At 45.4% G+C, this 23,239-nt stretch overlaps 2 protein-coding genes across 2 annotated transcripts in view; both read left to right on the forward strand.

Annotated features, from left to right (window-relative positions):
• The first annotated feature begins 2,269 nt into the window (after positions 1–2,269).
• On the forward strand, positions 2,270–11,335 carry LOC134395968 (cholinesterase-like). Its single transcript, XM_063122258.1, is given in 5 exon segments — positions 2,270–2,419; positions 2,421–3,635; positions 6,567–6,730; positions 9,038–9,124; positions 10,809–11,335. Coding segments are annotated over 4 exon segments (1,500 nt in total). The 5' UTR covers positions 2,270–2,360; the 3' UTR covers positions 9,100–9,124; positions 10,809–11,335.
• Positions 11,336–17,501: 6,166 nt separating this feature from the next.
• The window catches only part of PPP1R18 (protein phosphatase 1 regulatory subunit 18), a 45,937-nt gene continuing 40,199 nt past the window's right edge, over positions 17,502–23,239 (forward strand). The window contains exons 1-2 of the mRNA XM_063122266.1: positions 17,502–17,811; positions 19,524–21,190. Coding sequence (XP_062978336.1) covers positions 19,565–21,190 — 1,626 coding nt within the window. The 5' untranslated portion in view covers positions 17,502–17,811; positions 19,524–19,564. The remainder of the gene's footprint in view (positions 17,812–19,523; positions 21,191–23,239) is intronic.

The raw sequence follows: 23,239 nt of genomic DNA on the forward strand, positions 1-23,239 counted from the left end.
TAAAAGCAAAGAATAAGTGATTAAAATAGCAAGTTAAAATACTTTAAAAATGCAGCATTTAAGTTAAAATACACACATTAGGAACTACTGTTTTTCCTGTGGTAGTTCTGGGAAGCTGGACTAATGCACTGAGTACTCTTGAACCTTTGCATTGTTGTGTAATCTCCTCCCACTGTGCTGCAAGCAAGCATACAAGCAGTTGAGTCATTGCTCTTGAGATAAATACAACCAGTTCCCTTTCCAGGTAACAAGGAACCGAGCTGACATACTGGAAACTGTAAAACCCACCCGGGCAAAGAGGTAAGATAAAAGACATAAGGCATGGGTTAGGGTGTGCATTGGACGACTCCCAGTGTTCTTAAGTTTTTTTAGTAGACCCACTCCCTCTGCTGGTTAGTCGAATCCTAACCTTAAATAGGCATTTCTTGATTTGGGAGTATCAACAAGCATGTGGACAGGGTAAAGGTTGCATACCAAAGACTCCTGAGCAAATGTAGCAGAGATGAGGAGAGGTCCTCTTATGGATCAGTAACTGGTCAAAGAATGTCAATAAATGGACACGAAGGACTATAGGAAGCTGTCTTATACTGAGTTCATTTATACCAGCATTGTTGACTAGTATATTGGACAAGATTCTTTTCCAGCTCTATTTGGAGATGCTGGGGTTTGAACCTGGGACCTTCTGCATGCGAAGTAGGTGCTTTATCACATTGAGCTATGGCCCATCCTGTTCTCTTAATGGAAGGAGCTGGGCCCTTCCCCGAGGGTTTTATTAGGGCTAGAGATTCTTAACTTGTTCATAAATGGAGTTTCGGTTTATCAAGTTTGCTGATGACAACAAATTATTTAGGGTGGTTGGGGGGGGGGGGGGGAGAACCGTGAAGAGCTCTAAAAGGATATCTGCAAAGGAGGGGGAATGGGCATTGACGTGGCAAATGAGGTTCAATGTAAGCAAGTGTAAAATGATGCACACTGTGACAAAAAATAAATCCAAACTTCGTGTATGTGCTAATGGGATCTGAACAGGCAGTGAATAGCCAGGAAAGAAATCTTGCGGTGGACAGCTTGATGAATATGTCAAGCCAGCATGTGCCTGCTGTGAAAAAGACAAATTCCATGTTGGGGATCACTAAAAAGAGTGTTGAAAATAAAACTGCCAATATCATAATGCCTTTGTACAAGTTCCAGTCACTGCACGACCAAAATGATGTTGTAGAGCTGGGGAAAGTGCAGAAAGGGGGAAACAAAATGATCAAGGTGCTGGAGCAACTCCCCTATGAGGAATTTAGCGTTACTGAGCTTTAAAAAAGATGGAGACATGATGAAGGTGTATAAAGTCAGGCATAATACGGAGAAAATGGAGCGGGAGGTGTTTTTCTCCGTCTCTCCTAACGCTAGAACCCGGGATCATCCAGTAAAGCTGAATGGTGGGAGATTTCAGGACAGATAAATGAAGTATTTATTCATACAGCACATCAGCTATGGAATTTGCTTCGACAAGATGTAGCAATGGCCACCAATTCGGATGGCTTCAAAAGAGGTTTAGACAGATTCCTGGAGGCGAAGGCTATCAGTGGCTACTGATCCTGATGGCTATATGCTACCTCCAGTGTCAGAGGCAGTATGCCTCTCCATAGCAGCTGCTGGATAACGCACGCTTGTGGGCGTGGGTGGGTGTTGTTGTGTTCGTGTCCTGCTGGTGGGCTTCCCATGGGCATCTGGTTGAGCACTATGGGAACAGAATGCTGGACTGGTTCTTATGTTCTTACATTTGTGACGGCCCATGGATATCTGGCTGGCCATGGTGAGAAGAGAATGCTGAACTAGATGTAAGCTCTTGTATTCCATGCATATGCAGCTAGAGTAGGATTCGTGGTGGGATTCGTTTCCAGGCCAAATATAGGGGACAAACACTGGGTCAAAAATGGGATCTCCAAAATGGAGAGGGTTGGCGGTCAGTACAAATAGTTCTATCCCGATAATCCAGGGTGGTCATGAAGCCTACTGTATTTTTCCTCAGACTGGTCTTAAGTTGCGCTCCCATTGGTCTGAGCTAGCTGTCCCTCAAAACCAATAGGTTTTGGAAGGCTAAATGTCCTATTCTATGTCTTTCTCGATGCTTCCCTTTCAGCTGCTGCAATGACTGATCTCCTCTCTATATGCTTTGGCCTCCTCCTCTTTTCCTTACTGGGATCCAGCACTGCTGCAAAAGATAACACTGTGGTGATCACCCACAGTGGCCCAATCCAGGGCAAGCTCGTCCCAGTTGGCTCTGGTGCAGTCATGGCCTTTTTGGGTATCCCCTATGCAGAACCCCCCTTGGGGAAATTACGTTTCCAAAAGCCAGTTCCTCATCAGCCATGGAGCCATGTCTTAGAGACCACAGGATTTGGAAATTCCTGTCCACAGATCGTTCTTTCTGGCTTTCCTGATGCTGAAACATGGGCCGTCAACACGCCACGCGCAGAGGACTGTCTCTTCCTTAATGTCTGGGTGCCCCACCCCCAGCCCTCCAATCCAGCTGCTGTCCTTGTCTGGATCCATGGAGGGGGATTTTCTTCTGGCACAGCCTCCCTGATCGCATACAATGGTGCATTCTTAACAGCTACTGAGAATGTCATTGTTGTCTCCATGAATTACCGCCTGGGGTCTTTAGGCTTCCTTTCGTTACCACCAGCTGCCCCAGGGAACATGGGCCTCTTGGACCAACAGTTGGCACTGAGGTGGGTGAGGAAAAGCGCCACTGCCTTTGGGGGAGACCCAGCTCAGATAACACTTTTTGGGCAGAGTGCTGGAGGAGGAGCTGTCGGTTTCCACCTCCTCTCGCCAGGGAGCCAGCCTCTCTTTGATCGTGCTGTGCTACAGAGTGGAACGCCCATTGCGTCCTGGGCATGGGTGAATCCTGAGGAAGCCAAGAGGAGAGCCCTGACTCTGGCACAACGGATGGGCTGTATTGAAGATGAGGACAGTGCTGTGGTGCGTTGCTTGCAAGGGAAGGACATGGAAGAGTTCCAAAAGCACGAGTTCTCTGTTGTGGATCCCCAGGTAATGCTGAATCTTCCCTTCATACCAACAACAGATGGAGACTTCCTCAATGACGAGCCACAGAAGCTTCTGGAGTCTGGACACTTCCAGGCTAAACCTATTATGATTGGTGCCACCTCTGATGAAGGATCTGCCTTTCTCTTGTATGGAGGTCCTTTCACGGAAATGTCCAACAACAGCCTTTTAACCTGGGAGCAGCTGTTGGAGGGGTTAAGGAAGGGTGTGCGCAATGCAACGGATGACCTCATCCAAGCTATAGCTGTGAGGTACAGTCAAGCGGAACCTGAAGGCCCAGCCCAGTACCGTTCGGCCTTGTCACAAGCCTGGGGTGACTACTACTTTGTATGTCCATTAGCTGAAGTTGCCACAATGATGATGAAGGCCGGGAGCCCTGTGTATGTTTATACTTTTACCCACCGCAGCACTGGTTCGGTTTGGCCTGAATGGACGGGGTCAGTCCATGGATGCGAAATCCCATACCTTTTTGGAACATTGACATTACTGAAAGGAACTGATGAAATTCACACAGAGGCGGAGTTAGCACTCATCCCCCGGGTAATGCGGTACTGGGCAGAGTTTGCCAGAAGTGGGTAAGAAATCTATTTGTTTTCTTCTGTCACAGTATGTTGACACTCTCAAAAAAAGAGCTTGGTCATTTCCCTATTACAGCAACTTAACAAAGTACTTGTTCACCTTGTGATAAAAACACAAAACTTAACCCATGCAAAGGATATCCCGTGAAGCTGAAAATAAGACAGGAAGGTAATTCTAATATTCTCAAATTTCAGAATGGCTATCAATTTTGTAACTAGCTGTGTGCGTAGTTACAGATAATGAATTATCTCAGGTTCATAGAATCATAGAATAGTAGAGTTGGAAGGGGCCTCTAAGGCCATCGAGTCCAACTGCCTGCTCAATGCAGGAATCCACCCTAAAGCATACCTGACAGATGGTTGTCCAGCTGCCTCTTGAAAGAGCCCACAACCTCCCTAGGTAATTGGTTCCATTGTCATACTGCTCTTACGGTCAGGACATTTTTCCTGATGTCTGGCCGAAACTTGGCTTCCTGTAACTTGAGCACATTATTGTGCTCAATAATTGTGCAGCACATCCCGTGTCCTGCACTCTGGGAGGATCGAGAAGAGACTGTGTGACAACCTTTCAAGTATTTGAAAAGTGCTGTCATGTCTCCCCTCAGCCTTCTCTTCTCCAGACTAAACATGCCCAGTTGTTTCAGTCTCTCTTCATAGGGCTTTGTTTCCAGACCCCTGATCATCCTGGTTGCCCTCCTCTGAACACGCTCCAGCTTGTCTGCGTCCTTCTTGAATTGTTCATTGGGTTCATTTGCATTTTCTATATAGCAAGTGGCTATTGTAGGGGACATTTAGGGAGCAATCCTATGGCTCCTGGGGCCATAGGACACTTTGGATTCCCAGTTCTGATGTCGGAGATAGTGCGGAAAGAACTGCGCCAGCTGGTTCTCCAAGGTAGGGAAGAAGTATTGCATTAGCTACTTGGGGAAGTGTACAGTTGCACAATTAACTTGCAATGTGTTTTTGTGAAGGGCGGTGTGCCGTGACTTAGTTTGAGTTAGTGTTTTGAAACTTCGTACAAACTTGCATATACATACTGTCAGTATTTGCCAGCTAAGAGTGGAGGATTTATGACTGTCCTTATCAAGGAGGAGGCCGAGGCAGAAAAACTGCAGCTGGAATTTCTCAGTTACCCAGGACGCCGACAGAGGCAGAGTTGGGGTCACAGTCCAAAGGGTCAAGGTTTACCAGAGAGTCTAAATGAGGGTGACTATATGAAAAGGATGACAGGGTTGCTGTATCTTTAACAGTTGTATAGAAAAGGGAATTTCTGCAAGTGTCATTTGTATGCATGCAGCACCTGGTGAAATTCCCTCTTCCAACAATTGTGATGCACAAGGCACACAACTACTAGTATATAATAAATTTCAAAACTGGGGTAAGAGAATACTTTTTATCAGATATACCAATTTTATATAAAAATTGATATATCTGAGAAAAAGTATTCTCTTACCCCAGTTTTGAAATTTATTATATACTAGTAGTTGTGCGCCTTGTGCATCACAATTGTTGGATTTTGTCAACTGCTGCCTTCTTTATTGATTTACTAGAAATTCCCTCTTCATCAGAACAGTTAAAGCTGCAGGAGCCCTGCCCTCTTTTGCAAATGGTCACTCTAGTATAGCGCCTGCAGCTTTAACTGTTCTGATGAAGAGGGAATTTTACCAGGTGCTGCATGCCTACAAACAACACCTGCTGAAATCCCCTTTTCTAGGCAACTGTTAAAGGTACAGGAGACCTGTCCTCTTTTCCATATGGTCACCCTATCTAAACACATGGAGAGCTGGATGGGCCAAACACGGTGGTCTGTATGTTGTTTCCAGCATCTTCCCTGGGCTGCTCTGAACCTTTTGACTACTGACACCAGCTGCTGGCAATCATCCCCATAGCTTCTGGCCTGCTGATGCTGATTCCTCACTCTCATTAGCCTGCAGTCAGCTGGGGTTGGAGGAGCCTCCTGATCCCCTTCATCCTTGTCTGACTCTGTTAAAGGGGCTCCAGCCGGGTCTTGCCTGCCCCCTGAAAGTAAAGGGTCTTGACCTACATTGCTGCTAGTTCCTTCCCCGGGATCTGCTGGAGCTTGTCCTTCCCATTCATCCTCTGATGATGAGGACTCTGGGGGAGAAACAATACAGACTAGCATGAGTCATTTTCATATACTGTACTATAAAAGGTTAGGTATTAATATATTACATTTTACATTATAGTAATTCTACACACATAATTACTACCTGGTTAGTGCTCTTTACTCTGGGTTGGATCCAGACTTGATCATACTTAGAGCAGACCCACTGAAAGTTATTGGTTTAAATGGGTCTACTTTGAGTATGACAAAGTCTGGATCCAACCCTCTTGTAGAAAGAAAATGCAAATCAGGTTCATAGAAACAGAAATATTACATCATAAGTAACCACCCTCTACCTTTTACGTAATTAGTCACCATTTTAAACTTTGAGAATACTGGGAATGCCTCCCTATCTTAATTTAAGCATAGGGTATATGCCATGTTTCATGCTTTTTATCCCAAAGGGCACAGTTCTGCCTCATAGATTGAGTGTTTCACTGCATGACGTCTTCCTCACAGGAAACAGTGGGAACTGGCTGGTCTTTTAACAGAAATAGCCTCACTTCCTCTTCAGTGAAGTGGCAGCCATGTTAGTGCATGACACCACTGACCTGGCCCAAGTTCTATAATATTTTGTTGACAGTTTTGAAAAGAGATGGTGTGTTTTTCAGCACTTCCCTGACAATAAACCAATTCTCTAAGCTTAGGAATATGGGTGAAATATTTTACTGGTATAGTTGTTTTGGTACTCTTGTCCACCATTGATTAAAACAATACAGGTTACGTATTGTGCGTCCCATACAGAACCATGCTATTTGTTTGGATCTATGAATTATGATGTCTTTGCTTTGCCTTCTGTATAGCAATCCCACCTCTTCGGTCGTCAGTGAAACGAAATGGCCTCACTACAACCCTGCAGAGCAGAATTTCTTCCGTATCAGCACAGAGCCACCCCATGTCATGGAGCCGTCGCCTGCTCAGCACTGTGGTTTCTGGAAGACACTTTTATCGGAGGCATCAAAACCAAGTGAGTTGAAACCCTGAAAGTAAGGGTGGGGAAACCCAAAGCCTTTTTCTGAACAAGACCGTTCCAACAGATGCCGTGTCATGTAGAGGTGATGCAAACAGGGCCGGCCTTATGGATGGGTGAGCTGGGCAGTCACCTGAGGCGCCAAGCTGAGAGAGGGGGGGACACCAAACTGAGCTCAGTGGCTGTGTTTATTGAGTGTACTGTCTGCAGTGAGCTAAGGTGGTAAAAATCTAGTGTCTGTAACCTTCCTTTCAAGATTCTACACATTTGCTTGGGTACTACCTACAAAAGTGATCTTCCTTCAATTAGCTTTAAAGTATGTTCCTTTTTCAATTTCCACTTTGATGTCATTTGGTAAAAATCAGTGGAACACACCTTTACTTTTAGGCAGCGTTACCAAGCACTTCAAACACTGTAAACATTAAAAGCGCTATGTCAATAATACGGTAATAAAACAAAGCCATTCACTATCAGAGGTCAGCTGGGTACTCTTTTAGTTTATAACTTTTCTTAATCATTTTTAAAAGTTGAAAAGAATGGGTCTTCTAAAGTAAAGAACGCTTACCAAAAGATAGGAACTGCTTCAAAACAAAAAATATTAAAAGTAAAACCTGCGGTAGTTCTGCTGTGATGCCATGCTTCTCGCCTGCCCAAGGACCTCTACTTCCCTTACTCGGCTTCGTCCTTTTTCTTCTGCTGCCCCTTACGCCTGGAACGCTCTTCCAGAACACTTGAGAACTACAAACTCAATCACAGCTTTTAAAACTCAGCTAAAAACTTTTCTGTTCCCTATAGCTTTTAAATATTGAGTTTGTTCTGACTCTATACTGTTTAGCTTCACCCTACCCAGTGCCTGTTTACACTTCCCTGTACCTGTTTGCATTCTCTTTCCCTCCTTATTGTTTACTACAACTTTATTAGATTGTAAGCCTATGCGGCAGGGTCTTGCTATTTACTGTGTAATCTGTACAGCACCATGTACATTGATGGTGCTATATAAATAAATAATAATAATAATAATAATAACACTGCTTAGAATGCAGCTTTTTGAACTTTGGCTTGTGCAAACCGTAACGCAGAGGCTGAGAGATCAAGGTTTTGAGTAGTGTCATTCTCGGTGGACATTACACCTCCGCCAGGCCCCATAAATCCTCTGGATGGCCCTGCAAAACCGATTACAGGGTGGAAGGGGCACCAAAGATACTCCTTGCCCAGGGTGCTATTTGCCTTAGGGCCAATGCAGTATACAAAGCACTGCCATGACCATTGTTTTGAACTAAGTAGCAATTATTTATTTATTAATTTATTTAAAAACAATTACTCTAGACATCCTGACGTTGTAGTGTGTCCAGATTAGGCTTTTAAGGCACCATCACCAGATCATAATGACTTCAATTCATAACCCTCCTATGTTTTCCCACCATTTTTTATTACCGTATTTCTTCGATTCTAAGACGCCATCAATTGTAAGACGCACACTAATTTCAGTACCACCAACAGAAAAAAAGCTTTGATTCTAAGAAATAATAAATGACTTGCGATTCTAAGACGCACCCCGTTTTTAGAGATGTTTATATGGGAGGGAAAGTGCGTCTTAGAATCAAAAATACATTATTATTATTATTATTATTATTATTATTATTATTATTATTATTATTAAATATCCATTAAAGGGGTAAAGACAGAATAGCCACAAAATGGCTTCTCCTTGGTAGTGCTAGGAGCCCTCAGTTTGGAAGTATATCGATTCTTTGAGGAACTGGCATGAAAGATGTCTCTTTAAAAATAGGGTGACCATATGAAAAGGAGGACGGGGGTCCTGTATCTTTAACAGTTGTATTGAAAAGGAAATTTCAACAGGTGTCATTTGTATATATGAAGAACCTGGTGATATTTCTTCTTCATCACAACAGTTAAAGCTGCAGATGCCCTGCCCTCTTTTAAATCTGGTCACTCGAGTATAGCTCCTGCAGCTTTAACTGTTGTGATGAAGAGGAAATTTCACCAGATTTTCCATATATACAAATCACACCTGCTGAAATTCCCTTTTCAATACAAGTGTTATAGATACAGGAGCCCTGTCCTCCTTTTCATAGGGTCACCCTATTTAAAAAGCCAAGATGGAAAAACATTTGTGTGGCAGATTTTTGTTCTCTCCTGAATATGAAAGTATGTTGGTACCTAGCCAGGCCTAACATGGTTACATGGTGCTGTCCAGAGAGCAACATTCTCACTTTGGATTACCACATGACCTTGTTGAACTTGGTCAGGAGTTTATTTTCTTTCTTCTTCTTTCTTCGACAGACAGACCCCAAGACGACCCTGTGCAATCCAGACAAGAAGGCAACAAGAAGCAGGAACTGTAAATTAAGAGAGAGGTGTTGCTCAGAAGTATGGAGGGAGGGATCTTGGGTACTGGGAGGAAGCAGCTCTACAGGAGCATCAAAACAGTAAAACCTATCATATAGAAGATTGGTACAAAGAAATATGGGATATTGCTATTAATGATAAATTAACATGTAACATAAAAGTTAGAAGAGGAATGATAAAAAAGAATGATTTTGAAGGAATATGGAAACAGTTTTTAGAATTTGTACTATTAAAGGGAAGAGGGAAAACACCTCCAGAAGAAGTAATGAGATTTTGGAAATATGAATAAGATCCCGTGGTTGGAGGGAGCACACTTATGTTAATTATGATTATGTTAAAGGGAATTAAGTTAGAACATATGTTTATTAAATTGTTTACTTTATATTATGTGTATTATGGGGTATTGTTTTATATTGTATTGTTTGGATGTATTAAAAAATAAAAAATTATAAATAAAAAAAATCAGTAAAACCTTTTAGGTGGAATACTATTTCATGCAATCAAAACTAAGTATTTTTAACTTCCATGAACCAGGTGCTTATCTTTCTTTTGGAAATCAATGGAGCTTAAAGGGTGCTTAATTTTGGTTGGATTGTGTGCTTGATGTATATTTCACAGTATGCCTCCATACTATGTCTATTTTCAGTTTATGCCTCCATACTATCTGTATGATTCAGGATAGCTTACAGAAATTTTCACTGACAGACTTTAAAACATGAAATCAAATTTCCAGTTAAATGCCGTCCCTCACACTCCTTTTTCTCAGAAATAAACTCCTCTATATTCATGCAGCCCATCTCACTTACCAACTCTCCATTGGAAAACAAAAAGAATAATCAGAAATGTTACCTCACCTCCTTGGAACTACTACCATGCCTCTTCATTTTGTTTACATCTTGCATTTTAATTTTCTCGTGAAGGCAGTTACTCCTTGCTTCAGTATAGGACTGTGTATCTCCCCATTTTTTAAATTAAAGTTTTAAGTTTTAAATTAAAGACAGAAGTGACGAGCATGAGTAACGCTTTCACCTCGAGGCATTTTACGGAAAACGGGCTATCACAGTACCACCACATGACCTGAAATAGCAGGGGTATAGTGCAATGGGGGAAATGTTTTTCTGTGTTTTTAATCATACTGAGGGGGTTGTTTATTTTAAATATTTATGCTCTCCCAATCACAGGGATTTCCAAGGCAGCTAACAATATTTTTAAAAAATGAAATCATCACTATTAAAAGGCATCAACAGTAAGACAGTTAAAATAGCCAACAAGCTTGTTCATTACCAGGAGTAAAGGTCAGATCTCATCAAAAGCTAGGGGACATTTATGTTGGTTGTTTCCAAAAAAAAAAAAGTCATGAAGGGGTCTAATGAATTGGCAGAGGGAGAGAGTTCCAGAAGAAAGGCACCATGACCAAAAAGGCCCTGCCTCTTTCTGACCAGCCAACTCACCACATCAGGTATAGGGACACTGAGCGGAGCCTCTGATGTTCTTAGTAATCAGGCAGGTTCATATGGGACAAGGCAGCCAGCCAGATACCTTAGTTCCAAGACGTTCAGGGCTGTATAAGTCAAAGCCAGCACAGTCTCATGTGTGATATTATTCCTTATGGATTGCCTGCACATGTGATTTCTGGAAACATATTCCAAATACAGCCATACCAAACTTGCTCCACTTGTGATATGAGCTACTTTGTGTCCCTCAGAAACCAGTGGAGACATTCCCAAAAAGTCATGGGCGGCAGCCAGAAAGAAATGCTGGAGAACTTCCACTGCAGAATTGTGAAGAGTCATTTCCCAGACAGGACTGCTGTTGCCTGATAAAGAGCTGCCTGAACACTATCGCTGTTTCTCTGAGGGCCCTTCACTCTGCCAGCTGATAGCCTCTATTTTGAAAGTGCTTTTCCAGCTTCCTGTTGCTGGCTCTACATGATGGAGGCAAAGGACGTTGACGTACTTTGGAATTTCACAAGAAAACTGCTGAAAATCCATTCCACTGTCGTGGGAAAGCTGAGTGTGTTGGATTAGGGCTGGGAGTGGTGAACAGATTTCAGTTCACCACAAAGCCATGACATTCATTGTGTGAACTTCAGTTCCCCCCCACCCCTCTGACTTTGCTTAACTTACTTCATTGAGTTGTTTTGAGGATTAGATGTGGGTGAGAACCATGTACATCATCTCGAGTGCCTTAGAGGAAGGACAAGATATAGGTAAGATAAATAAAAGTAATATTGGCAAGGATGTCTGCATTGTTCTTAGTGTGTACACTGATGTGTTCTGCCCTCTCTTGGATCTTAGCCAGCTTCATATTTATTCATTTACTGTACTTTTAAACTGCCCAATAACGGAAGTTCTCTAGATGGTTTGCAATACATTAAAAACATGTACAAATATATAATATATATTTAAAAACAGCACAGAATAAACCAAGGGAAGACCAGCAGCAAAGAATAAAACTGTTACACCATAAAACCAGATTACAACCATCAGCAGAACAAAGTACTAAATACACTAAAACCAGTTCTTTAAACATCTGAGAAAAGAAAAAAGATTATAACAGATTATAACGTAGGCACCAGGCTGAGCCTCTCCAAGGAGAACATTCCACAAATGGGGTGCCACCACTGAAAAGGCCCTCCCTCTTGTAACCATCTGCCTTGCCTCATTGGTAGGGGAACCTGGAAGAGAGCTGGAAAGACCCAAAAGTCCAAATATTCCAACCTCACCCCCACCTACCTGCCCACTGATCAACCAATGTAACCCAGATAACTGCTTGGGCAATGTAACCCAAGCATTCCTTTTGTGCTTCCTTTCTACAGCTCCATGAAAAAATCCAGACATGGCCATAATCCAAGAGAAGATGCTCTGCTTTTATCCCTCATTTGCATAACCAGCGGAAATTTATTGAGGTTTTCTAGTTGCACAAAGGCCAGCACATTTCCCCACCCTTACATTATTGGCTAGTCGGAAGAAGGAAAACACACAATGGCAAAACATGAGCTCACAGAGCCCTGTATTTATGGCTTCTCCAACAATGTAGCAATGATTATAAACAGTGATGTGTTCGCCAGACCAGCAGACATTTCTCCAAAATGGGAATACCCTTTATATTATGTAAAGATGTGGAATAACCTAAGAGCACGTGTTTATACTTGTGCACTGGAATGCACTGGAATTCCAAATGTGCCCAGTGGCCCAAAAGCATTGAGGAACCTTACATTACAGAAACGCCAGACTTCCTCCTCATGCCTGAATGCGAGAAGAATCTAGCAACGTAGGTTACCGTCCATAGTACCATCATGCCTCTCAGAGCAGATGATGTGGAACCTAATATACCTTTCAGCAGCTCAGCTGCTAGTGTGGAGGACACTGTGGCAGGTGGCTGAATGTGTCTTTGGCTTGAAGGAGTTCCCCTTTCGCTGTGATTTCCTTTTGCAAGAACTCCAGCTGCAGACAGCGCCTACAAAAGGAAGACCGCTTGGGCCAAAATAGTGTACCAGCCAAAATGAGGGAGGACTGGCAGCTTTGCAAAAACCCAGATGTTTGAACTCTTCAGACAGTCTCTACATGCTGAACTGCTTGGGCTTTTTGAATACATCTTTCCTCTTAGCTGAGGCACAAAAAGGGTGAATGGTGACGCCCACCTGCCAGGTCTGCTGATGAGTAGAATAGAGAATAACGGGTACTGCTAGGCAATCAGTCAGCACTTTTCTGCTCAATTAGAGACTCTTCCTGTCAAGGAGTCATCATAGCATACCACCTTTCAGACCTTTAATATATATATATATATATATATATATATATATATATATATTGAGAGAGAGAGAGAGAGAGAGAGAGAGAGAGAGAGAAGCCTTTCCCAACATGGTGCATTTTTTTTACTATAACTCCCATTATCCCCAGCCAGCATGACCAGTGATCATGGATGATGGGAGCTGTAGAGTAGCATCACCTTGGGGAAGGCTACTCTAATATTGTGGGAAATAACCTGAAGGTAGGAGTACGGGACACCTGATGCAGCGCAAACACAAATGGCTAGTCGAAGTAGGAAGGATAATGGATTGCATTAAATGCAACCAGTGCACGTTGTTAGTAACAGGCAGGATGACAGGACGGTGGGAGTGGTATGCCAGAGGCATCATTGCCAGTGATATGCACGCTTCTCCCAGTATTGTCTCTCTTTCCAGAGCCAAACATATTGGGCTCAAAGAAATCAATGTGTAACTGGCACAAAATTATCCTTCTGTCATGTCCCATTGAACCCTTTTTAAAGTGATAGCTGTCTCTAGCCATTTGCTGTATGTGAGGGAATCCAGAGGAGCTGGTAACATCAGCTAGACGCTAGGTGGCACCATAATCCTGACCATTAATTGAAGAGACACAGGTATGTTGGTTCAAGAGCCTCCAAGAAGACATCTGATCATGCAGCTGGACCTCCAGTTTACCAAGAGACCCTACACTACTAGATTAGTGGGTAGAGCCCCCTCGCACTCATTACAGTAATACGCTGTGGCAACTGCAACTATCTTTTTTTAAATAAATAAATAAATAAATCCAGACAAGGCCATAGATTATCTGATTTTAATCTCTCGTTTGCATAACCAGCAGAAGGTTCTTGAAGTTTTCTAGTTGTTCTATAATAAATGGTCTTGGAACAATTAAGTCTCCTCTGGAATAGCTGAGCCAGGCTGGTGCTAGCAGCCGGGGCACTACTATGGACTCCAGGTAGGAACTCCTACATGCATCCTTAGGAGTTTTGCTTCAGTTGTCCACCCTGTCCCGTAATGCACCGAGGCCTCAAACCAGCCTAGCATCTGCTATACAGCAGGTGGCTGCTTAACAGCTGCCAAAGTGTATTCCTACCACTTCTCTTTTGGCATTAAAGTGGGGAGAAGAAACCCAGCTGCAAACATCTAGAATATCCCCATTATCAAGACGAATAATAAAACACGCTTCACTGCTATGCTGAGAATCATCTCCCCACAATCCAGAACTTCAAACAGAATGTAGCTCATGGAACAACCCTGACACCAACTTTTGTTGTCTTCTGTTTATCAAAAAAACCGGCTGTCTCTATACCCCTGAAGAATGCCTATATCAGAAAGGTTTCATAAAATGACCTTATTCTTGCTGCCAACCACTGAAAAACCCACATCAGAAACAAATCCTGAAATCGATCTGAGATTCAAACTCCTCCAAAAACCACTGCTTTTTGGCACATAAAATACTTTTGTATACCTCAGATTGGAAATCTCTATAAATCCAACTGGAGAGGATTTATTTATATTTCTGATGCCTAGAACAAACCCTATGTGTATTTCTTTTTTGTACTCGCTCTTACAGATGAATATTTATTCTTGCTCCTAAATTCATGCAAATATTACCCAATTGGGCCTGTTTCCCAGAATGCCTCTAGCCACCATTGCAAGGATAATATCTTCTCTAGAAAATAAGAGTGAAGAGAAGTCAGATTTCGTTGTTGTTCTTGTTACATCTACATCACGGGTGTTGAACCTTTTCTATTTTTGGCCCAGGGGGCTGATTTCCAAGGACAGAGTACGGAGGGCAAATGCAAAGTGGGCAGGGTCAGATCTCCAAATTGGTACAAATTATATTTCCTCATCCTGCCTGCCTCTTATAGAACTCAAGCATCAGGTTCCTGCATGGTCTTCTCACTGACCAGACCCAGAACTGCTGAGCTTCAGTAAGGTTACTGTGGCATTTGCCTTTACATCATGACCTGCGCCTTCTGGGCTCTCCACGAATCCTCCTGAATTCTCATGGCAACTCAAATCCACAGTCTAATGATCTATTTTGTGCCATGAGTACTGAGGCCTCAAGACCAGCCTAGCATCTGCTCTACACAAGGAAGTGGTGGATGATTGCTTAACTGCTCACACCCAAGTCCACAGACTTTACCATGAGAACCACGCCTCCAGCTCTTTGTAACAATACTGTGGTGCAAAAATATACATCCGAAGCATGAAACCTAATTTTACAGGAAGACGTCTTAAGTCTGCTATCTAATCATGGTTTGCATTCATGTCCACAGGCTGATGAACTATGGCCCTTTCTACACCTAAGGATTATCCCAGGAAAATGGAGGGATCATCCCTGCCTGCTCCCGGGATCCCCTGTGTGTCATTTGCATGCACAGGAATAATCCCGAGATAAATGGCTGGTGTAGATATGCCCTATGAATCAAGCGCCTTGTAGTGTCTCTGCAGTCAAAAGAACACAGACCTGAGTTAGAGATCCTCATGATTTTGGAAGAGCATTCAAAGTTCATTACATAAAGCAGGGATGGGAAAGGTGTGGCCTTCCAGATGTTGTCAGTCTGCGAACACCCCTCACCAGTGGCTAGGGCTGGTGGGAGTTGCAGTCCAATAACATCTGGAAGGAGGGCCTCCCTCCGACATCTGTAAGGTGGGCCACAGTTATAAATACACCTCACATCAAGGATGCAGGTTGCACTGCGAAAAACATGGGTTCAACACCTTGTGGCCAGCCTCACTGTGATGCAAAAATGGGTCAACAGAATGGAGCCTCATGATGATTCACGGGCAGATCCCTCAAATATCCACCATGAACTCAAGGCCCAAAATGGTGCCCATGGACTGCACCATAAAAATCTCAGATGTTTGCTTTTCAAACGGCCCTCAGGCCTATGCCAGCTTTCCCCAACCTGGTGCTTTCCAGAGATGTTGGTCTACAGCCCCCAGTCAGTAGTCCCAACACTTCTGCAAGCACCAGGTTGGGGAAGACTGATATGGGCCATTGAAAAAGACATCCACGAGCTACCCATTTGACCATAGGTGTGAGAGGGGCTGGGAGAGGAAAAGCTCTGTGCTATGATGTTACCTTAGCTACCCCATCAGTAGGATCCTAAGGCATGTTGACGCAGAAATTAATCCCACTGAATTCAGTGGGCTGAACTTCCAGATAAGGATGCTTAGGACTGCAGCCTAAATATCCCAGAAGCTCCTCTAGCTAATGAAACGTACCATAGAGGGTTACAGGAAGAGCTCTGCATTGAGGGGCGGGAAAGCCTACTCAGACGGGGAAGCATGTTCCATGGGGGGCGCAGCAAGGAGCTGTAATCTAGCTATGGGCTATTGCCGTTCAACAGGCCCGATTCGATGGGGCGGGCTCTCTCTCGTCTACGGTGGTCCCCATTTTTACAGAACCGTGGAGCTCTTAAATAGGAAATACCTCTAAAATCCAAGATTTGTGACAAGCCAACTCCTCCCTTCCTCTCCTGATCCACACACCCCCCGCCAGTCCGCTCCCCCCAGTTGTCTGCTGCCAGCCAAGCCCCGCCCCTTTTCATTGTCCTCCCCTTCTGTTTATACACAAAGACCCCCATTTTCCCCTTCCTCTTCATTCCTTGCTCTTTCTGTCCCCGCTCTCTCTCTCTCTTTGAACCTTTCCTCTCCCCGCCCTAGTATCTTTTTCTTTCTTTCTTTTCTCTCTCTTTCTCTCCCCCCCCCTCTTCCTGGGTTAAAGGATTTGAGCAATGGGGGTGGAGGTGGAGCTCGGCAGAGGATTAAAAGAAGCGGATGCGTTAAGAGATTGATAGAGATTTCTCTCTCTCTCTCTCTCTCTCTCTCTCTCTCTCCCCTCCCTGTCCCCTTCTCCCTTCGTTTCTTTCTCCGTCGCTTCGATCCGAAAACTTCTTCTTGGAAAGCAGCAGCAGCATAAAGGTGAAAAAAGGAAGCAGAAGAAGAAGAAAAAGGAACTGACTAACCCAACCGATTTTTTTCCCGGCAAGAGCCCTGACTCAGATCCGCCTGGATCTCCTCCCTTCCCCTTGGCTTGGGGATCGAGGGGCAGGGGAAAAGCGAGATTTCAGAGGCTGCTGAAAGCCCAGGCAAAGGCGACCTCGAAGGATCAGTCGCAGCCAGCCACGCGCCCGGCCAAGATGGGCCAAGCCACGGATCCAGTCCACCGCCTGCTCCACACCTCCAAGACCAAGCTGGCGTGAAAGTGGAGAGGGATCCTTTTCTTTCCGTCTTGGCTCTGGGGATTGGGGGATTTCCTGGCGGCTTCTGTGGCAGCTTCTGCGAGGAACCCAGACAAGCCATCGCTCCAGATCTGGTTTCTCATTTGGCGTGGACAACCTTTATCCTGTCTGCATCGGCTCAGCCTCTCGGACTCCGTGAACATTCCCCGCTAGAGGTTGGAAGGTAGTTCGGTGAGAAGGTAGAAAAGGGGGGGTTCCTTTGATCTCGGACGCCTGGGTTTACATTTACTACTATCTCTGTCTCACCCTTCCAATCCTCAGGTGCGTTGGTTCTGTCAAATTTCTGGGAGAGAGATATAACCAAAGGGATCCTTTGATCTACTGCTTCCGCTGCGGAAGTTGAAGAAGAAGAAACACTCTCTTGTCTGAGTTCCTGGACACCTGAATTCCTGGAATTCTCTGGATGTAAGGAATTCTTTTCTACGAAAATCCGCCCGTCTGGCTGCATTGTTTCTCTTGAACTCCTGGATTCTAACTGAACTGCTGAGATTTGAGCACATCTTCCTCATTGCTTCGCGGATTTTGTTTCCTCGGCTGGAATCCTGGCTTCTGACCCAGTTAAGGACTTCAAAAGGTGGAGCTGGGTACCAAAGTCAACTTAGCACTGCTGTCCTTTTTATAACCGTTGGTTCTGCTGGCTTTTGAACGTCCAGGATTGCTTAAAATTTGGAAACTCTTGAACACTGGTAAATTAGATTTGCATTGATCTTGTTTACATGTCTCTCACTACCCTATGCTCTCCCTCCACCCCTTCAGTCATCCACTGGGGTGTCCAGATCAGTTTATGTCATTAAACATCTTTGCCCGACATCTTCATCAGACGGAAACTGGAGCCATTCAGAATTTATTTTATTTAAGTTATTTAAATTATGCCCCCCTCTATTTTGTAAAAGCATAAAATTTAGCATGTTTTATTTATGCCCTACTAGACTTTGTGAAAGCATATTTTTTTTAGCATTGAGGTGGTATTACTTTCTGTAAAGACATATTAATCTCCTAGACCCAGTGCCAAGTCACATGGTTTCTATGTGACCTTCTGAACCCAAACTATTTTCCACCCCAAATTCAGTTTGAAGGAATCCTCCCTATCCATTAGGCTAAACGTGGGAGGAAACAGACTGGACTGTTAAGGCAACTATGGTGAAATTCACTTCACCCTTGCTTTTGGGAATCAGGTTCCATTTCTAGGTGTGAAAGCAGAAGACCTCCATGTTTAATCTAGATTAAGGTTGCAATCCTATACACACTTGCCTGGGAGTAAATCCCATTGAACGCAATGGGGCTTACTTCTGAGTAGACCTGTATAGGATTGCATTTCAAGTGACCTGCATAAATAGTTATTCCCCTGGGTCTGTGCCCTCACCTCTTCAGATTACTGCATGCCACTATTTTAGTCCAGATTATTTTGATCTTGAATAACTACCATCTCCGGTTTTGTGTTCAGGGTCACTAAAACAGATTTACAAGCCCGGCTGCTATATAAAAATGCATTGCAGAAAGGACAGGGTTTTTTTTTAAAAGCAGTCAGTGGTGGTTGTGTCCTGTCCCCGTCCCCCGCCTCTTTCTTTAATTGTGGACAGAAATGTGGTTACAGGGCTCTACTTGAAATAAGTAATCTTTAGGTCATTGCTGTTGCCCCTTCCGCTGCTCCCTCGTTTGAGTGCTTGGGTTCCTTGTGTGAAGATCCACGTGTAGAACTGTCACCTCCCCAAAGGCATGGGAGGGAGGGGGTGTGGCGTGTGCCGGAAAGGGTGAGTGGATTGGGGTGGGGAGGGGGTGGGGAGGAAACAAGTAACAGGCGGAGCCCAGAGTTGGGCTTTTCATCTTTTCTCTCTCTTTCTTTCTTCCTGAATAGCCAGAAGACCTCTCAGTCCTCCTTCTCAACCCCTCCTCCTTCACTGTCTCCCCCTGTCTAGTTCTTACAGTTATCCCTCCCTTCTCCACCTTCTGGGTCTGCCCCTCTTGCTCCATCACTGCCCTTCTCTCCTTCCCTGAATCTCCCCCTTCTTCTTTTCCACACACCCCCCCGCCTTCTCCTCTATTCCAGCTCTTGTCTTTCTCTAGCTCTCTTCCTTCCACACCTTTCTTCTCCAGGCATTTCCCATTGCTTAGTCTCCATTCTCTTCCCTTGCTCTAACACACCCTTCATTCTCTTTATCCCCCGCCCCTCTCTTTTCTCCACCCATCCCTACTTCGCTCTTTCTTTCTTTGCTCTCTTCTTTTCCTAGGCTTTTCCTTATCTCCTTTTCCGTCTTTCACTTTCCCTGACGTGCTCTCACTCCCTTCTCCTTTCACGTTTTTTCCTCTGCTTTGTAGCCTCCTCATTGCTGAACCATCTCCCACCCACCCCACTTCCTTTTCTTTTTTTGTTTTGTTTACACTGCTCTTCCTTTCCCAGATTTCCCTGCTGGTCCCTGCTTTCCCACTCCTTGGGCGAAGATGTCTTCGGCTCCAGCACTGCCAGAGTGGAAGCTCCAATTACTGGAGCGTCGGCGTAAGGATGAGGAGGAGGCCCGCCGGCGGGAGCGGGAACAGCAAGACCGCATGGCAAAGATGCCGGCCTGGAAACGGGAGATCATCGAAAGACGCCGAGCTAAGCAGGGCTCCAGTACCTCTTTCTCGGAGCCTGGCGGGCCAGGAGGAACTGAGAGTGGGGTGGCCGCTGCGCCTGCTGCTCCCTCACCCTGCCAAGAGGGGGAGCCAGAGAGCTCGGTGCTGCAGGAGAAGATCGGTCCTGTCCATCAGAACCCTTTCATTCAGCTGGAGAAGCGACGCAACAAGGAGTCGGAGAGCGACCTCGCCAACGCTAAAGCCAAGCAGATTGTGGATCTATACGGGCAGATTCCAGGCGTCCGCACCCTGCGCGCCGACAATGTCATCATTATCGAGACCGTCCCGGGGGCACCACCGGCGCAGCTCGCCAGTGATCGGCACGCGGGGGAATCCAAGTCAGGCAGCGTGGAGTCCCTCAACGAACTGCTGGCACGCCGCGGAGGCAGCGTGACTGAAATCCGCGCTGGGGAGGTCTTCATTGTCAAGTCCGCTCTGAGCCGCAGCGTGGAGGACCTCAATTCTGTTGGCAGGAACGAGTACCGGCCATCGTTGCCGGAGCAACACCGAGGGCGGGTGAGCAAACTGCTGAGCCGGTTTAGCCAGGATGATAGTGGTGGCCCAGTGTCACCACGACCGGTGAGGTCCCTCAGTACCGAGAACCTAACGGACGGCAGCTATGTGTCAAGGAAGCCTAGCCGGGCACTGGCTGATCCCAGCCCAACATGGCAACACCATGACAGCACACCCAGCCCTCCCCGTGACCTCCTGGGACTGACCCCGCCGGTGCCCTACACTGTGGCATCTTATCGCAGCCAGTTTGAAGCCAAATCAAGCAGCGGGGAGGCCTGGCCAGACAGCCCGCCAAGGCGCTCCCCAACCGGAAAGTCATGGGGTAGGGAGGCTGCCTCCCCGGAGAAAGGGCCCAGACGAGATAGTAGCGATTCTGAAGCTACTTTTGAGATCCACCCAGCGTCGCCACCAGCCCCGGTTGCTGAGGACGACATCCAGGGCAAGGCCTTGGCCAATCTGCGCCTGCACTCCCGGAACTCCTTTGTGGTAGTGCCGCGACGTGCCTCGGCCTCCCCTCCTCCCGAACCCAAGCAGGAAGCCAGCCCTTCCCCTCCTTCTGTCAAGCCCCCAGCCCCCACTTCCTGCTCCTCACCCAGATGTGAACAGCCTGTCCCGGACGCCGAAGAGCCGCCTGAGGCTGAGGCCATGAGACGCGTTGGGAGCTGCAACACCAAGGAGGATGTCAGGGTGGGGGGCTTGGCCCGGGCCTCGTCCCCCCACCCAGCCGTGCAGCGTCGCAGTGGCAACACCATCACTATCAATCCCCGCAAGGCTCCTGCGGCGCCTGTCACCGCCGTGGAGAACGGCATCGAGGGCGATGTGTCCACGGCTGTGGCGCCTGTGAAGAAACGCTATCCCACAGCCGAGGAGATCCAGGTGATCGGAGGCTACCTGTCCTTGCAGAGATCCTGCCTTGCGAAGAATGACCCGCACCGGAAAAAGGTAGGTGCACCTGTTGTTTCCATTGTTGTTTCCATTGTTGGCTTCTTCACATTTTGTTCCCTTCGGTTATCCTGCAATTTTTTTATTTTCTTGGTTGAATCTGTTCTTTTGCTGGCTTCCTGGGCACCTCCTGCACTCTGATTCCTCTTCTCTTACCTTTCTTGCATTGCCTCTTTCATTCCTTTGTCCCTTTTAGTCATCACTGCATCACTTCCAGTGTTTCCCAAGGCTGGAAGTTGTAGGACTTTTTTCTGTCTAAACATCCATAAGATTGCACCCTAAGTCATTTCAGTGTAATTCCTTATTTGAATAACTGAAACTATTCATATAAGGAATTGCACTGAAACGAATTAACTTGCTGACCATCTTGTGAAAGGAAGTGGGATTCAACGGCAGCAAGTGGGACCTATTTTATTTATTTATTTGTTGCATTTATATCCCACCTTTTTTCCTCCAAGGAACCGGGGGCAGCGTACATAAACCTCCTCCTCTCCATTTTATCCTCACAACAACCCTGTGAGGTGGGTTGGGTTGAGAGTCTGTGACTGGCCCAAAGTCACCCGGTGGGTTTCCATGGCTGAGTGGGGACTAGAACCCGGATCTCCTGACTCCCAGTCCAACACTTCAGCCACTATGCCACAGTGGCTCTCTTTAGGATTTTACCTAGTCCTCTTTATGATTAAAACTTTCCTGTTTGGGGGATTTTTTAAAAAAAAGTAAGTACAAAATGTCTGTGTACAGTAGGTGACTGTTATTCCCATTTTACAGATGGGTAAACTATGCCAAGAGAATGCAGTTTGCTCATGGTACAGTTCGCAACCTCGTGTCTGAAGGGATTTGAACCCAGGTCTCTCAGGATCAAGTCCAGCGCTCTAGCCAAAAGAAACCCACCCCACCCCGGCTTCTGTTTGGATACTTCCTCTTGATATTAGCGATTCCCTTTATGCTAGACACAGTGGTGTACATTTTTATGTTTGGTTTTTTTAAAAGTTGCGTTAGATACACAGTAATTTCACTCATTGCCATGTATGGCAAAGCAATTAACAGCTTCTAGTATGTCTGAGCAGCCACCCAGCGGAGTGCACTTGGGCTGCTTATAGACAGAGGGATCCTAGTGCTACTCATTAAAAGACATCAGTAAGCTCTTCTGTCTTTCTCACTTTAACACATTTCCTGTAGAAAGGAAGAATACAGAAGGTGCAGTGGGAAAATATGGGTGGGTTACAAATGGAAGATGGCATCTCTCTCCCCCTATTCCACCACAACCCTAAAATTCTGTGAATGAATTAGGGCAACAGCCCAGTAAAAGCGTCACCTGGAAGCACTTTTTGTCTATTTCTCCTGTGCTTTTTGTCCCCACCTAATCTGTCGTTATCTCTTTCCTTCATTCCTCCTCTTAATTTACTGCTCACCTTCAACCCTCAGCAGTGCTCAGAGGAACTCTGCTACTTCCTGAGAGTTTCATTAGGTCTCCCAGTGCAGAACGGTTAAAGCAGGCAGTGCTTGATTTGTTGACATCTGACCCACAGCTCTCGGTAAGAGCTTGAGGCATTTTCCTTACAGGATGCTGAAAAGCTCCCTTTCCAGCCTTCTCACTCTGCTGGTGCTGCGTCTGGATGCTGTTAATGCAGGACAGAATGCATCTCGGGAATCAAAGAGATGTTGTCAGGCTGATGTAGGCTTTTACATTCATTTGCAATTGGTTTTGGTTTTATGGGGCGATTTTTTAAAGCCTCACGTGTGAAAATGGCCCTTAGCCGTAAGTGGTATTTATAGTCAACTGACCCCAGGAGCCCTAGTTACAGGCCAGGTCCCCTGTAGTGTTGGCTGGGTTTTACAAGCACGCATCCAGAATGCAAGTCTTCGCCTTTTTCAAAGGAGGATCAATATCACGGTTGTAGTTAACATGTAATTGCTTGCTCATCTGAAATTTCATCAGGATTTGGCTGTGATCACTGGAAAGCAGCCACTGCCAAAGGGGCAAAAGCTGCCCCTGTTAAGGAATGAGACATCGGTGGGGCACCCTTTGCTCTGCAAATGCCTTTCACC

This window comes from Elgaria multicarinata, chromosome 3 (genome assembly GCF_023053635.1).
Source record: "Elgaria multicarinata webbii isolate HBS135686 ecotype San Diego chromosome 3, rElgMul1.1.pri, whole genome shotgun sequence".
Taxonomy (NCBI): domain Eukaryota; kingdom Metazoa; phylum Chordata; class Lepidosauria; order Squamata; family Anguidae; genus Elgaria; species Elgaria multicarinata.